The 18310-nt window shown below is 44.7% G+C and overlaps 1 protein-coding gene across 7 annotated transcripts in view; it reads right to left on the bottom strand.

The window, feature by feature from the left end:
• Positions 1-18310, bottom strand: part of SPTLC3 (serine palmitoyltransferase long chain base subunit 3) — an 822967-nt gene that overhangs the window by 194452 nt on the left and 610205 nt on the right. For all 7 annotated transcript variants that reach the window (XM_078649546.1, XM_078649545.1, XM_078649551.1 and 4 more), the window contains exons 8-9: positions 10452-10671; positions 110-236 (exon numbers count right to left, since the gene is read on the bottom strand). In XM_078649546.1, the coding sequence (XP_078505672.1) occupies positions 110-236; positions 10452-10671 (347 nt within the window). The remainder of the gene's footprint in view (positions 1-109; positions 237-10451; positions 10672-18310) is intronic.

Genomic DNA, 18310 nt, shown 5'->3' with positions numbered 1-18310 from the left:
ATTAAATAATAGGAAACACAAGGACTGCAAAATGAAAAGAGCAGGGCTTATGGACGATTTGTGCATTTCATTAGGACCATTCACCCGTAAGTCAAGCATGACATCTTACCCAACGTTGTTCCATCGAGTCCCATAATGCACTTCATGACTTTGATGATTTGTTCTGCAATTGGAGCCGACATGGATGCTGCATAAACTGCACTGTGTGAATGGGTTCGTAAGTAATCCACGAGCGTCTTAAAAGGAAAATATATTCATATAACACATTACTACAAATAATTCTTTTCAACGCAACAACAAAAAATCTGCAAGAAATCAAATGGTGGCTGATTAAAACCTACCAGCTATAAAGCCTGGAGTATAGAATGCCCCTCAGCCGTCACAATTAAAATGCTATCATTTGGTGAGATAGGAAACTGCCAAAAACTGGCCAGGGAGTGCTGACACGCAGTGCTGCTTTTTAAATGGTAAACAAACTTTGCACAGAAACAACTTGGCAGGGAATGTAGCCAGCTGCATCAGCCACACTGCACTCTTAAAAGGACACTGGAAAAACAATAACATTTCACCAATGTCAGAATGAGCCTCTGGAAGCCCATCAAACATTCTTAGAGGTTGGAGGTAAACACACCCTGGGGGAAAGGTAGATTGCAAAAACGTTGTCAAAAAGGTTTACTGGAAAAAAGGGACAAAAGTTATGGCTACCACAAAAAAATAAAATGATGTTTCTTTTAGGGCACGGGTAAGCGCACTGGGAACTGGGTGTGGTACAGGGGTTGAGCTGAAATGACAGGCTGAGACCGGTAATAGGAACAACGTATTTTATTTGTAGAAATAAGTAGAATGCAGGAGCCCACGGCCACACAGCCTCAGAGAAGACTCAACTGACTCTCGCTAGGCAACCCGTGCTCCAGGAATCAGAACCATGAACAGAACAAGATTCTGAACTAAATTAAAGGAACAGTTAAATGAAACATAAGTAGATGAAACTGTGGGGCATATGTATCAAGCCCTTTTCCCGTTCGCAAACGCAGCATTTACAGTGAGGTGGTAAATGGGAGGGGACTAATAAGGGCTTTTCAAAATTCAGGGAAAGGTAGCGTTAATGGATAGAAAAGGGTTATTAGGGTTCTGGTTTTTGTAGCGATAAGGGGTAGTTAGGACTTACGGCCAGATTCATCAAAGTAAAATCGGCTCGCAAAGGGCCAGATTCTGAGAATCCGGCCCTTTGCGAGCGCTATTTTTGCCTTTGGGATTCATCACCCCAAATGCAAAAATCGCAATTACAGAACTCGCTAAATTGCGAAGAATCGCATTTAAGGAATCTCAATTAGAGATTCCTTAAATGCTATTCATGAACCTTTTAAAAATTGCGAATTCGCAATATGGGGCCGCTATTTACCGCGAAGTGTAACTTCGTGGTAAATAGCAAAAACGTAGAAAAATGCACTTTAGTGCATTTTTCTGAGTTCTATGTTACACACACACATGTCCTTTGGACATGTGTGTGCGCAACACCTGTGTACATTTGCATTTCAGGGGTGCTACAGGGTGTCCTTTGGACACCCTTGAAATCGCTTCCTTATTTGCGATTAGCTAATTGCTAATCGCAAATAAGGAATGACTCCCCATTCATTCCTATGGGCCTTGAGGCTCATAGGAATGAATGGGAAAGCCATTCCTTATTTGCGATTAGCAATTAGCTAATCGCAAATAAGGAAGCAGTAGAAATCGCAAAATTAATTGTGATTTGTACATCAATCCCGTTTTGCGAGTCAAGGACTCGCAAAACGGGACTTTGATGAATCTGGGGGTTAGTGCTCAAGGAATGGTAGCATTAAGGTGTAGTAATGGTTTTTTAGGGCTCAGGGAAGGGTAGAATTAAAGGGAGCTTTAGGGTGTTTAGGGGTACGTGTTCTGAGGTAGTAAGTGTATTTAGGGTTCAGGGAGAGATCAGTAAGGGGAAGTAAGGGTTTTTTAGATTCAGGGAAGGATAGCGCTAAGAGATAGTAAGGTGTTTTTAGGGTTCAGGGAAAGGTAGCAATAAGGGGTAGCTTGGGGATTTTAGGGTTAAGGGAAGGAAGCAATAATTGGAAAGCAAGGGGTTTTTAGGTTCAAGGAAAGGTAGCGCCAAGGGATAGACAAAACACTCTTACCTCGACAGCTTGACTTTAATGTAGTGAACATTTTAAAAGTCTACTATTACACACAGCAGATAAAGACTCCCATGATGTTAAAGACACATCTATCTTTGTAATGAATTCATGGTTACAGCTTTGAAAAAAATGTGTTTGCAGTGCACCAAGACTCCTTATAACATTATTGGAATTTGTTTTTATTGCTTACCCTAAAGGAGTTTTGAGGTGCAAGAACAATAATTTAAGCAAATGGACGGTTGTCCAACAGTAGGTCTTTGGCCCAAAACAGACAAACAGCAAGCCTTGCCAAACGTGTTTATCGATGCTTTAACAGACATAAAAACTAAAGATTAAATCATATTAAATAAAGTGACCTTTCCCGTTACAAGCTGGGCGTGAGGACTTTAGAATTATGTTCATGTTGATCAATACTGTAAAGAGTCAAGTATGACTCAATAAATGGGAAGAAGCAGCAATTTCTTCCTTTACATCTAACAAACACAAGTCAAAAATTTGGAAAATCATCACATATTTCACTAGCAAAGGCAGACATCTTTCCCACGTAATAGCCTTTGTTTTATGAAATTGTAGACTGTGTGGAACAACTGACTGCATCACGTGTGGGAAGTAACACTGATCCAAATGGGAATTTGCCATGTCAACTTAACCGTACTTTGGCCCACTCTGAGCATTCCGCACTTTCTATACTGTTAGGTATGTACCATTTGGGCTCTGTATAAGTGATCAGATGCATTTTACAGTGATTAAGGCTACACAATTCATTAAAAACAGAACAGTTAAGTCGAGGAACTCTTTGATTTTTATTGTATAAGCGCCTTTTCAAATTACAGATTTTTGAGGCCAGACTCGAATGTTGGCTGTATGCTTGCAAGTGCACATTTTCTAGCTTCTGTGTCATTATTTAATGTTAATGCTTTGAATGTATAAGATAAGTGAATAACCTGAAAATAGCCTTAGGCTTCCTGAGGGGGCCGAAACCTTGGCCTGAGCACTTCCTTGACTGGCTCAAATTCTGGATTCCGGAGGGCACCCTCTCACCATGGTTCGTCATAGACAGGGCTCACACGGCCCTGACCTGCGTCCACCTACTGGCGCCACCACAACTCACCCACCCCCCCACCCATGGTTGTATGGATCCTTAACCATCGAGACAGAGGTGCAATCCTCCGGGAGGACTGCAAAAAAGGCACTCTTCATTTTGACTTGAGTTGTATCATGATATTCATTGACTGGACTAAGTTGATTCAGACTCAGTACAAATCCTTTGATGCAGTTAGGGCAAAACTGAAGGCTCTTGCCTTGCCTTAAATGCTGATCTACCCAGCCAAAATGAAAGTGCTTTGCGTCTCCCGCACTCATGTCTTTACAAGCCTGGAGGAGGCCTGGGAGTGGGCTGCTGAGGGCGCCAGCTCCTCCAACATGACCACTGCCCTTTCGTCAGGAGGACAGGGAACTTCCATTGCCGTGGTGGTCCTGACTATCAGCAGGCAGAAGGGCCCTGAGGTCCAGGGGAAAGGGGGAGTCTAAGACACCGATGACACTCGCTTGACTCATCTAGGACTGAAGGGGGGGGGGAGGGTTCTCTAGGTCCCGAGCATGACGACCCCCCCCATTCCCTTCGAGTGACCCACAAGAGACTGCTCCCCTGGGGACTGAGGGACAGATTCTTCCACCACCCCTGCATCTTGATTTTCTTTCTGGTGTTGGAGGGCGGCTGGGTTTCTTGTGAGAGTTTATCCGGGGGCACCCCCTTAGACCTACTGCAGATTGAGCCTCTGCTTATTTTCTGCACACACTGAGCGCTATGCACACTCGCCACTGCCTTCCTCCCAATATGCTTTGAGGAGGAGCCACTGGTGGTTCCCCTTCAGGACACTGGTTTCGGGCCCCTTTTGTCGGGGACATGGCTAGCTTCCAGGTTAGGACATGAAACGTCAACGGTCTGCTGGATCGGACCAAGCACACTGCTGTCCTACGCTACCTGTCCGACGGTCTTGATTGTGCAGGAGAGTCCTCTCCTGGGCACCACTCGTTCCTTCTTGTGCAGATTTGGTTATGACAGGGCCTATCATTTGTGATGCGTCAGAGGCTCTAGGGGTGTAGCTATCCTTCTCCACAGATCATTCCCCTTGGTAGTGTCACAGATCCGCAGGGCCCCTATGTGGCGGTGAATGGCAAGCGGCACAGCAAGCCTGTCAACCACCTCACTCTTTACGTACTGCTTGATTTATTGTCACAGACTCAGGGGGATTGTTTCTCCCCTATGGAGTGGGCGCTGGCTAAGTCATACAGCCCAACTTGAGGGATATAGTCAGTGTCATAAGTTCGGCATTACGTCTCTAGTTGATATGTGGAGCGGTGTTCAGATAAAGTCCTTTGCTGAGCAGCATGTTTTCTTCCTGCTTACCCACACATAATTTCACAAATACCTGCAGATCTGCTACGGACTGACCGCTCATTGCTCAGACCTTACGGACCTTCCCGAATACAGCCTGCTGGAGGCACACCTATTGATGGGCAGCATCTGCAGCATTTCTAAGATATATTGCTCATTGGTACATAACGCCCCAGATGCGGTTGAACCCTTGAAGCTAAAATGGGGGAATTGGGTCAGAGAGTTTGATGAAAGACTTGCGAGATGTACTTCTGGCCCCCAAGGAAACCGTTATACTGGCCATGCTTATCCAACTGAACGTTCTACATGGGTTGTACCTGACCCCTCGCTGTCTCTAGTGGGCTGGGAGGCTCTCCACGCCCCTCATTGCTTTCGCTGCACCCACCCTGAAGCTGATTTTTTTCACGTGGTTTGGCAATGCCTCGGCATTGTGCCATTCTGGGAGTGCATAGACCGAATACTTACATGGGTGTTGGTGAGATAAGTTCAGCTTATGCCACGGGTGAGACTCCTTGGGATCCTAGCGGACATAGGTTGAAATCGGGGGCCGGACGTTGGTTGGTGTTGCCTCAGCCCTGGCCAAGCGCAATATAGCGTGGAAATTGAGCTTCCCGGTCCTACCTTCGATTGTGGAATGGGGGAGGGTGATGGATTGGTGCTCCAAAGTGGAGGAGACCGTGTACTGAGCACGAGGATGCCCACAGATGCATGCACGGGTCTGTTGCAAATGGTGGGACTACTATGGACTGGGAGGCATTACAGCACTGGAGAACTAATTTGGGTCTTTTCATGGCGCTTGTTGGATTGGGGTAGGGGAGGCAGGTGGTGAGGCGGGTGGCGAGCTGGGTGGCGAGCTGGGAGGAGAGCTGGGAGGAGATGGGTGCCCACTGATGTGTTAAAAATGTCAATAAAATCTGGTTTATAAAAAAAAATGTGATTCAGAGGCAAGAATTCCAGCTGAACTAAAAGTTTAGATGATTTTCTTATAAATCCTTAAAACTGCCATGTTGTTCCTATGTGCTTCCTCAAAAGTGCTCTGTATTTTCTATACTCTTCATCGGAACCCATACATTTCCATAAATCATCATGAGGCTCTGTATTAATTTACAAAAACACCCCATTCTAGCAGCTATTGAGCTCTTCAGTAGATGGTAAACTTAGATTCATCTGTGAGTTGTACAGCATTTAAAGACAGGCTGGCTTTAACAATTGTTGAGGCTTTGAAGACAGTCGGGCTCTTCAATAGTTAAATCCAAAATATATGTGACAAAGGGACTTAAATGAGACAGCCCTCTCTGAGGACAGGTAGTTTGCAAGTGCTTGGAGATGCCTTGCAGGAAGAATACTGAATTGAAACACAGTGGACTGAATGAAAAAATGTTTACAGCATTGTACAACTAAATTTCTTTAAGTGTTAGCTAAACGTTTTATCGTCAAATACAGGTAGATAGTCAAGTCAAGCATGGTTATTTTACTATGAGGGCCCTACCATCTAGAACATATAATAATAATATTATTATTATTATTATTATTATTATTATTATTATTATTAATAGGTAGTTTATAAAGCGCCTGGTGACGCCATCTCGGCGTGTCCCCGCGCTGAAGAAAGCAAGTTATCAGAGACATACAGCCTTCCCACATCACCCACCCCCAATCCCCTGCTTATAGTTTATATAAGTGTGTTTTTAGCATTGTTCTGAATTTTGTTTCAGATTCTTCCAGTCTTAGGGATGTGGGGAGAGCATTCCAGTTTTTTGCTACTATATATCTAAAAGAGCGACCACCTAGTTTTGCTCTTTTTACACGGGGGATCGTCAGCAGCCCCATCCCCTCTGATCGGAGGGCTCTGGTTGGCTGATACCTGAGTGCTAGATCAAACAAATAGGGAGGGGCTTTACGTTGGAGTATCCTGTGGCACATTAAGAGGGTTTTGAACATCACTCTCTTGTTGATCGATAGCCAGTGTAGAGCAGCTAAAGCTGGTTTACATGCTGCTCTTCTGGGGAGTCGTAGTACGAGACGAGCTGCTGTATTTTGGAGGACCTGTAGGCGCTTTAAACCGTGTTCTGTAGCACCCAGGAACAAAACATTCCCGTAGTCCATCCGGGAGGTCACCAGCGCCTGGGTCATAGTGCGTCTGGCCTCCAGCGGGAGTAGATCCAGGGTGCGATTTAATGTTTTCAGGACTCCAAAACATTTTCCTACGAGGCGACGAATGTGGCCTTCGTAGGATAAAGTGTGGTCCATCCAAATACCCAGGTTTTTGGCTTCTTTACAGGGAACAGGTGTGGGGCCCAGACACCTCGGCCACCAATCTGGAGACCAACTCAAGTGGTTCCTCCCACCACCATTACCTCTGTTTTGGATCCATTTAGTTTTAGGCAATGTGCATCCATCCATTCAGCTAATGCTTGCATGCAAGCCTTAAAATTAGATGCTGCCATTGATGGTGCTTGAGACAGCGAGATCAGCAGTTGGGTGTCGTCAGCGTAGGATACCAGTTTTACTCCGTGCGCCTGCACCACTTCGGCCAAGGGGGTCATATACAGATTGAAAAGCGTTTGACTCAGGGCCGAGCCCTGGGGAACCCCCTGTTCCAAGGCCATCTCTGCTGATCTGCAAGAGCCTCGTTGCACCAAAAAGCTTCTACCTGTGAGGAAGGATTTCAGCCACCCCAGTGCGGAGCTGATGACACCCGCTTTGACTAGACACTGCAGTAAGATGGAATGCGCTACAGTGTCGAAAGCCACACTGAGGTCAAGCATCACCAAGGCCATGGTGTTACCGGCATCCGCCCCCCGTCTAAGGAACTCAGTCGCTCTCAGCAGAGCTGTCTCCGTGGAGAAGCCCACCCGGAATCCAGATTGCGAGGGGTGCAGGGATTCAGTTTTTTCTAAATGTGTAATTAACTGACCATTTGCCACTTTCTCCGCAACCTTAGCTAAATAGGGGAGCAGAGAAATGGGTCTTAAATTTTCCAGTAAATCTTGGGCAATGTTGGGTTTTTTCTTTAAGGGGAGCACAATTGCTTTTTTCCAAATTTCTGGGAGGTGTTCCGTGGAAAAAGAGACCTGGAGTAAATGCCTAATATACGGCTCCAGTGTCGAAAGGCTTTCTTTCATTACCCTAGGAGGGGCTGGATCGCGAGGGGAGCCCGATTTAATTCCCTGACAGAGGCTGCAAAGCATCTCTGGAGGAGGAACTGAAAAGGATGTCAGTCCCCCTTCTGTATTATCTACTGACCTGATTACTACAAATTCCGTACCGGCTACCGGTTTGTTGGAGAAGGTTGCATATATTTTCCTCACCTTTCCTGCAAAGTACTCGGCAATTTTGTTAGATTCTGCTATTGAGTCAGTGTCCTGGGTGGTTGGGTCACGTATCATCGAGCTCTCTTTGAAGATTTTAAAAAGCTCTTTCGATGAGTTTTCTGCCTCCCCAATACGAATCTTATAATGGGTGGCTTTTGCTCCACGTATCATCGTTTGATATTTTTTCTGAACCTCCTTGTATTTAGATTTACTTAGAGGGCAGAAATCTGTTCACCATCTCCGTTCCATTTTTTTACATGCCGATTTAGCCTCTTGTAGCTCAGGAGTAAACCATGGTGCTGATTTCCCATTTCTGCACCCTGTTCTAGCGAGATGTATCGGGCTGTCTTATCAAGGGCTTCGAGAATGCGCTGTTCTAGCCTTTTGAGAGCGAGCTCACAATAGTCTCCTCCCGGTGGACCCCCCTCTAGCAACAGTTCATTGAACACCTCTTGGGAAAATTGTTTCCATTTGCGTCGGGGGTATCTTTTATTCTCCGCTAGGTGAGAGTCATGGGTTGAAATAAGGATTTTAAATGGGACCAAGTAGTGGTCTGACCACGGGATCGGAAGGGGAGTATCAGTCATTATTCCGTCCCAGCTACCAAATACCGGATCTAATAGGTGGCCATGTTTGTGAGTGGGCATGTGGTTTTTAGGTCCATTTGTAGTGCCTGTAGGTCTAATATCAAATTAGTGGCTTCCTTATCCTGTTCATCATCAAGATGGATGTTAAGATCTCCTAGCATCAGAAATCTGCTCTTTCTGGTAGCCAGATGAGCAATGCCCTCCAACAAACTACATTTAAAGTTCTTTAGTCCGCCTGGGGGTCTGTAAACAAGAATCCCTGATCTAGAGAATTGGGGTCCCAGTTTTAGCAAGAAGCAGCCTGCCTCACAATTGTCTATACTTATAGCTTCTAGGGTACATTCCATCGGTGATTTAATAACAATGGCAATTTCCCCCCCCTCTTCCTTCACTCCTGTCTAGTCTGACCAGTGAGTAGGAGGGTGGGATAGCTTCTATGATCTCTGGATCAGAGTGTTCCCCTAGCCAGGTCTCCGTTAAAAAGAGAAAATCCAATTTACCATCCAGAAGGAGATCCCAGATCTGATTGCTGTGCTTTCTTAGCGACCTACAGTTTAGCAGGGCTCCCTGGGCGAATCTATTACTTGACCCGCTTAGTGATTCTCTTGTAACTCTAAAAGAACAGTGTACACAATTGCGTAGAGTAGGAGCTTCCATAGAGTGCCAGCTAGGCTCCTCTTTAGGTGGTTGTAGTTTTAGCAGTTCCTGCTTATGATACTGAATGCGGGTTTGCCCAGTGTGTACAGAGATCTTGGCCCCAGGCCCCGTCTGGTCGCGGACGGGCGCAGACGGGCTTGACTTAAGCGCGACTTCGGCGCGCATTCGTCGCGCTCGTCCGCTGCGCGTCAGGAAGTGATACATGATATATAGGGGGGGAGGGGGACGTCGGGCCATAATATGACCATAAGTAATCCAAAATCAGTGGCTCTGGATTTTTTCTTGATTCGGACATTTACCTTTCTTGCACCCTGTTCAGGATTATTGTTTACAGAAGTATCCTGAAGCTCATCAGAGGAAAATCTGGTTTCTAAAAGGTGCTATCCTTATCCGCTAGCTTTTTTAGGAAACAAAACCATTCCAATCGCCCATCAGTTTGTAAATAATGCACTGAGCAGTATTCAGGATAGTAAGCACGGCACCTTATCACAGACTGAATGGACATTCGTGTTGCAGCATTACAAATGGATATTTTTCATTTCCCCCCCCCCCCCCCCCCCATCATTATAAGGAAAGGGTTATTCAAAACGTAACTGCAGGCAAAGGCCCACTTTAACCACTTAAATGTACCTTTGTAGAAAAGAAAGTCTGGCCATATCTATGCCAAACAAATAGATGCCCAGAACACAACATATAAGTTTCATCAAAGAAACATACAGGCACTCAAGGTGACAAAAAGCATGTGCCACAGGGCACAGAAAACCTGGGCTAAGTGGTTCTGGTTCAAATGAATGCCAGTGCGTGCACGAGCACATCCTCAGAAATTGAATCTGCCTTGTTTTTTGCACTGCAAAGATAAATATCTCATGAATAAATCTACTTACTGTGGCCACCTGAAATTAAATCTCCGAAAGAGACAGACTGTGATAAGAAGTGGGGGTGTTGTTTCCTTTGATCAAAGGATAGCAGGAATTGTGAGCACATTTATGAAACGCTAAAACCACAATGGGGCAAACAGGTGCTTTGCAGCGCTTAGACACATAAATGCCAATGGAAGGTGTGAAAGGCATGGCCAACAGTCTTTGAACATTCAAGGTACATGCGCTTAAGTTACGGCTGCACCAAGCCATCCTGACCTTGGCTCCCTAAGCCAGTCACACTTTTGCCCACCTTTTAGGCCTTATAAGCATTGATGACATAGCTGTATCCCCACAGATGTGCACACTGTTTATTATGCAGCAACGGATTTAAACTGAACATGTCCTTCAAGACGGTTGCTGTATCTGCAGCAAGTGTGTGTGCTTCTTAGTAACTTGGGCAGGGGACACTTGACGCTTACCTTCTTGCCAGCTATGTAACCTCCAGCTGCCCCAAAGCTTTTGGTGAATGTACCCATCAGTACATCAATATCTGAAGGGTTCATCGCAAAGTACTCCACCACTCCGCGGCCCGTTGGCCCCACGGCACCGATGCTGTGAGCTTCGTCCAGGTAGAGGTAGGCTTTGTACTTCTTCTTCAAGGCCACGATCTCGGGCAGGCGCACGATGGAGCCCTCCATGCTAGGAAGCAAGGACAACTGGCAATTAATAAAGACCAACCATGTGCTGCAGTCACTGCCTCCCGCTCCCACCTCCCCATCACTTAAATATTTATCATCAAAAGCATTCCCCACCTGAACAAAAGCAGCTCCCAATGTGGAATAAATTAAACATGCCTTTTGTAGACGCAGACTACCAAAGATCAAACCAAATTCTTACAGCTCTGCTAGATCAAAGTGAAATCCCTAATCTGAAAATTATGAACTCCTTGGCTGCGTCGTGAAGGTTAAAACATAGGGCCAAACCAAAAGGCCTGCAGCTGTACCCAAACACGTTCATGAAGGAATTTCAGAGAAAAGCAAGCTCTGCGATAACTGTTTATCTGACATATTAGCGAAGACAAACCTCATAATTTGAAAACTTATTTTGCTAACATGCTGCTATTGGTCTGAATGTAGAGCTCCAACACGAACTTTTTCAAAAAGCCAGAAGACCAACTCTCACCTCTCTGCTTGCCCCTTAATCTAGCACGTTCATAATTTAATCTTATTTTCACATCTTTTCACTAGAACACAGGCCTATTTTACTTTGTATATAACTGTCGGACGCTCTGCTTGTTTATTGCTGTTTAGAAGGACCCACCAGTTGCATGTTCCTGCTGATGCTTAAGGAATGGCCTCTGCACAAGTTGTATTGGTGATTTTATAGAACACGAACTTGGGTGTGGAATGGCGCAACACGACCAATTTTCGGAAGTGGGGAAGGTGCAGAAAACAATTTACTATTGTGTACAACAGAAGGAGTTTCACGTACTGGATTATTATTTTTTTGTACGTGACACAGGCACATTGCAAACATATCAAATTGAGGAACTGCTCCATTAAGTGGCTTGTCCAAAATCACGCACTTTTAGTCACTAGTCTATATATTGAAACCTCTTGTTCCTCAAAAGTTATACGTTCTCAGCAACTTCTGTCGCATAGTGCCACAAGTGTGCTGAAAGACCACACAATGGCGTTCATTTAACTTGTGAAAGGGTTGGCTCGGCTGTAGCTCACGGAGCCGGACCAGGACTTGTTTATGGTTGCAGCTGGTGCATAGGCAAAAAAACGATGCATAGGAATGTGGCCCGAGGCGATTATCAGTGCCTGAAATTTTCACGAACATCCACCCAAACCCCCCTCCAAACACCGTTTTTTGTTTTAATTAATCACATTGTACCAGAGAGTCGATTACACAACACGATTCACAGGGCCACATGTAAAGTCTAGGGCAGGCCGCTGCAGTTGTGATCCACATAAACTCATTTAAAACAAGATTTCAAATGATACACTTAATTGCTATTTAATTTTTTTTTTAATCCCCTTTTCGTGCCATTGGCTGCTGCCGTGCTCATCTGGAGACACAGCCATTATCACTGTTCTACACTCTTACTGTTATGCCCGCACGAGAGTTACTCCTTCAATGGTACTCTTGAATCAATTTTTTATTAAACTTAGTGCACCCCTTCTTTGCTTGTCACCCACCAATGTACGCCAGCTTTCTCACAATACATAGCCTGTTCCCGTAAGTAAGGTAATTCTATTTGCACACTGTCACCTGTACGCACCTTGTCCCTTGTAAGTCATAAATCCATCTTGTCAACAATATTTGCACTTGCTTTTCACCCCTCTCCATTAACTCATCAGTGATCATCTAATCCCTACCTCAGTGGGTTTGCCCATCTGACAAATAAAAGTCTAATGGTACCCAACACATGGACGAAGCGGAACAACTGTTGCTTGTCTCAGAGTGAAGAGAAAGCAAAAGCCTGGGAAGCAGGACGCAGGAAAGAAGAATCTGCTTACCTGCTCGAGGGTCAAGACTGCCTCCGCCCCTCGGACGACGGACTCCACAGGATGGGAACCGCCTGATGTGGAGCGGCCGGGGAGGACACACAACCGACCCAAAACAAAGAAGGAGCCACCGGTTGTCACCCTGGTCTGCGTGTGGCCGGGACCTCGGAGGAGACACACGGGCAGCAGCGCCGGTGCCGGCAGGAATAAACGGACCATCGCGGAAGGCGGAGGCGGAGCTGAGAGACCCTGGTGACCTCAAGAAAGGTATGGTCATCCTCTCCCCCTGCGCAGCCCCTTTAGCGCACAACTCGCCCTGACTAATGAAAACGGAAAACGAGGGATATTGGCAGTGAAAGAGACCGAAAAACGGCGCGCCTGACCTTAAAATGGCGGCCGTATAAGACGAATGTGCTGATCAACAACCCAGGGGCATTGACAGGGAAAGGAGACTGGCGACTTCACTTGGAAAGGAAGTAAGACTTCCCAGATGCCCTAATGGACTAGGAACAGCGACAAGGGACAACTATCCTGGTCTAAAAAGAGAGAAGGGACCAACCAAGTTGAAGGTAAAGAGAGTAAGAACGAAGAAAGTGATAAGGGACTAAAGAACTGCAAGAAGGAAAGAGAGAAAGTACTTTCCCCTCAGGAAATAATATGTTGATTCGGCCAACATCCGACACTGACTAAATTATCTCCAGACAACACTTCTCACAAAGAAAGATAGTCAATCAAGTCATTTAATTAGACAAGCCATTAATTTAATAATTAATAATACCTACCACCATGAAACCAGAGCTCGGAAGTCACGCAAACCTCTTTATTTGACATGATCACAATGGCATAATAAGAGCTAACCAAACTACAAAGAAACTACAGCTACCGCCAAGGAAAAGTATTACTGGATTTACCTAGATTCTTATATCTACCAAGATATACCAGCAGGAAAATACATAATACAAAACACCAGCAGGAACTTCACAGTACAAAATAGTCAACAGGCTTCTGAAGACCCACAACGTGCAGGTGAAACAGAAATGGAGGGAAGATACAGAGGGCCGACCGGGTCTCACGCAAAGAATATAGAATATCCTTCCAATATATCCAAAAATGCGGCCAAAAAATTCAAACATTGCACATTGAGAAAAAATGCGGACACTCTGTTTGCTGACCCTTATTTTGACAGAGTTAAAGGTATCATGATGAATGACCTGATATTCTACACAGACAAAACAGCTAAATGGCGCAACGCCTTTACAAAAATGCTGTTCACAAAAACCGTAAAAAACATACCACATGGCACAAAAATAACGACCTCAATAACTAAAAGATGTAATACAGAAATATGCATTACCATGTATAAAACAGGAATAGTGCTGATACAAGCAACCAACAAAGAACTCGAGAAATTCGAGATAACTTTCCAAACCCTAAAGGAATCCATAGTAGGACCAAATCACCACCAAATCATGACCCCACCAGATATCACACCTGACAACGACGACCCTGTGACTAGAGATGCCAATACAACGGACTGCCAGAATAATATAATCTCTAACTCCGGAGATTTACCTGAAACTGCGATGGCAATACCGGAGACTGAGATTGAAAGGATAGAGGTATACAATACCCTGGGAAACAAAGAGATGAACCAGACCTCACTAGAAGAGCCGTTGCCACCACCATTCGATGCCACTTCACCTGAAGAGGGTAGCTCATTTCAGAGTGAGCCCCCCTTTGAAGAGATCTACGAAAGGAACAAGGTAGAGGTTACCTACCTTCCCCAACCTCCCTCGAATACGAATCTAGAGCCTCATCGATACTTATCCACAAAAACACCCCTTACACCTAACACAGGAAAAAATGGCGACACCACTAATAGAGCCAGGAGTCACAACCTAACTAAGGATACAACGGCAAAATATGTGGCAACGAGAACAGACCAGCCACGGAGGAGAGCAAAATGCCGAACGCTAACAGCCAGATCTATCCCACATAAGAAACCATCCCGAACACAGAAAGAAGTCAAGGAGCTCAAGAAACTAATAGGCAACCTGGCACTAGACTCGATGAAAGTCTCAAAGACAATCGGGAAAATCTGGGAGATGACGATAAATACGCACACCAAGGTCTCACACATCCAGAATCTTGTACTCCGACACAACAGACCAAACAGGACCAATCCCTTACCAAACGAAGAAGCCCTGGCCCTACTCCGATCCTATGAACAATCTGCTCTACGAAAGGAGGAGAATATCGAAATTGTACCTATTGACCCTAATAGATCGTCCAGAAAGAATGATAGGAAAGTAATCCACCACAACTTACAACATATCCAGGTAACTGCAACCAAAACAGAAAATGAAAAGAGCGCTAACTCACAGAAAACCCTGAACTGCCTACTACTTAACTGTCGTTCAGCAACTAAACACGCATCAGACATACCCGCCCTAATCATTAATAAAGAAATCGACCTAGCCATCCTCACGGAAACTTGGCTCAGTGAATCATCCTCTCCTTCCATGGATCTCCTAGTACCACCACAATATAACATTGTCAGATTAGACAGACCGAGGAAAGTGGGAGGAGGTATAGCGTGTATTCACCGCTCAGAGATCGAGGTCAACAAATTCCAATCTGACCCTATAGAATCTTGTGAATACCTTGGTCTTAATGTAAGATTACCAAAAAATCAAAGCTACAACCTACACGCGTTCTACCACCCACCTGGAGATAACGCAAAGTTCACAGAGCATCTTATAGAGATTATAACTGCCAACTCTAACCCAGATGCCAACAACATATTCCTAGGGGACTTTAACCTCCACTGGGGCGACGACAATGACAAACTAGTTAACTCGATCAAAGACTTCCTCTACGAGCTAAACCTTACACAAGCATGCATCCAGCCCACTCACTCACAAGGAGCGACTCTAGACTGGATTATTTCAAGAAACAAAGAGACATCAATCCTCGCTATAGACCCGTGTGATTGGTCGGACCATCACGCCATAACATTCACAATACCTACAATGAAAAAGGGCAGGACCGTGCAACCCCATAAGTCCAAAAAATTGATACGAGATACAAAAGAAGCTAATATTGAACTTCTGGTCGAAAGATGTGAGAAAGACCTGAAGCCTTGTAACAACAGGCAGAATGTCAATGAGATGACGGATCACTACCTAACGTCGATCGATAAGATAGTTAATGACACATTGCCTCAAAAGTTAAAAAGAGTCTCGGAAAAGCCAAAAAATCCTTGGTTTAATGAGGCACTGAACGAGGACAGGCGAAGACTGAGAATGGCTGAAAGGAATTGGAGACAACATCCATCCTCCCCCGAGCTGAAAGCCCTCAGGAAAATAAGGAAGCAATATAACAAAAAGATCATCAACTCCAAAAAAGAATTTATAAGGGCTGAACTGGACAATGCCAAAAACAGACCACGAAAACTTTTTGAGATCCTAAAACAACAGTCAAATAAACTAACTAAAACGACTCTAGAGAACCCGAAAAATCCCATAAGCTGTGAAGAATTCTCCTCATTTTTCATGGATAAAACTAAATTGCTAGAAGTTGAGCTTACAAGTGCCGCTGCTAATATCACGACCTTTCCCTCATCTGAAAATGAGACTAATGTGACATCGGAAGATCTCCTAACAAAAAATAAGGCAAATTGGGACACATTTGAACTATACGACCAGGGAAAGATCGCCAAAACACTAGCTGTACTTAGACCGAACAACCACTATCAAGACCCGTTACCGGCAAAATGTGTAAGAGAAATCAACCACACTCTAGTTCCGATCTGGACTGAGATAATAAATGCCTCACTTGCACAAGGGACCCTCCCTGACTGCCTAAAAACAGGGCAGGTAGTTCCCATCATCAAAAAACCGACAGCGGATGCAACAGACCCGAATAATTATCGACCAGTGACCAACATCCCTTTACTCGCCAAACTTATTGAGAAATGCGTGCAGGGCCAACTGAGTCAACACATCGCTAAGTTCTCATTACTTGATGACTGCCAATCAGGTTTCAGAACAGGGCACAGTACTGAAACCGCGATCCTACATATTGTTGATGACGCCCTACAAGCCCTTGACCAAAATCATGCGTGTCTACTGATCCTTCTAGACTTGTCATCTGCATTTGACACAGTAAATCATGAGATCCTGATGACCAGGCTACAAGACAGGATGGGTTTATCGGGAAACGTACTGAAATGGTTTAACTCCTTCCTGCAGAACAGGACTCAGCTATTCCTGGTCAACCAAGCAATCTCCTCCCCATGCCCTAACGCAATGGGGGTACCACAAGGCTCAACATTATCCCCAGATCTTTTCAACTTATATGTAGAACCCCTCACGGAGATTCTTCGAAAATCACAGATCTCCTACCATATGTATGCAGACGACACGCAAATATATATGAAGATCACCTGCAGTGACGACATAGACCTACTGAATGCAACTCTAAAGAAAGCGCTGCAATGGCTAACAACCAACCATCTGAAACTTAATGCCAACAAAACAGAATTCCTGTTAATCTCACCGACAAGGAGTCAACCAGAGGTAAAGGAATGGGCTAAATTGGTGACTGCGCTCAACTGCACTCCGACCCTAGTTAACTCAGCCAAATCACTAGGAATTACATTAGACGAGAACCTCGACATGAAAGAACACATCAACTCAATGGCTAAGAGCGCCCGCTTCCACTTGAACTATCTAAGAAAACTGAAACCCTTTATCTCAGAAGCGGATCTAAAACTTGCCATCCAATCGCTAGTTATTTCAAGGATCGAATATGGCTGCACCACGTTAGATGGCCTACCGAAAACATCGACGGCACCATTAAAGGCCTGTCTCAACGCAGCGGCAAGACTCATCACGGGAACCAGGAAATTCGACCACATATCTCCTCACCTGAAGGCACTAAACTGGCTACCTTATGAAGCTAGAATTAAAATGAAGATAGCCTGTATTTCCCACAAAGCGATCCACTTCAACACGCCTAGATATCTAGCCAAGAAAATTAAGCTATCGGGAGGTAACAGACCAACCAGAAGCGCTAAAGAGTTGCTATTGAAGCCGGCCTTCTTCCGAAAGAAAAAGACATATGACCGAGCATTCTCCGGAGCCGCCCCCAGAGTCTGGAACTCAATCCCTCCTAACATCAGGAAGATTAAAAACACTGCAACATTTAAACGGGAACTGAAGAACCACATGATGAGTATATACCCTACATAAAGATCCCTACAGACTACTGGTGTGAGCATTTATGCCAAAAGAGGATCAGACTCATCTTGAATAATCTGAAGATCGACAAGACAAAGGACTGATTACCGCGCAAACACCGGCTGTACACCTTACTGCTACCTCATATTTATATGATCTCTACACTGTATCTCCCACCTGAAAGATACTACCTATACCTTACTTTGGTTATCTTTACGATCCTCGCTACTAGCTAAACTATCTCTACTCTCAGTGCTAACTACTTAGATAACTGTACTTATAATACTATGTAACCCTACCTCACCGAGCCGAATATTTGACTATGACTCAAGCTTTACGTTATGCACCTCTTAATGCTAATGGCACAGGCGTTAAGAATTTATTTATCTAAATCGCCCTAGATAGTATATCACCATCTACCTCATTTGTTTTGCTTTGTTGTTATAATTGCTACTATAATGTCAATCTGTAATCGTCTATGTTAAGCGCTCTGATACCCACGGGTCTTGTTCGCGCTATATAAAACACTATAAATAAATAAATAAATAAATAAATACCCACATAAAGGAAAGGATAGGCGTG

Source organism: Lissotriton helveticus, chromosome 6 (genome assembly GCF_964261635.1).
Source record: "Lissotriton helveticus chromosome 6, aLisHel1.1, whole genome shotgun sequence".
NCBI lineage: Eukaryota > Metazoa > Chordata > Amphibia > Caudata > Salamandridae > Lissotriton > Lissotriton helveticus.
Note: the sequence above shows the minus strand (reverse complement) of the source record. Positions and strands in the feature narration are given on the sequence as shown.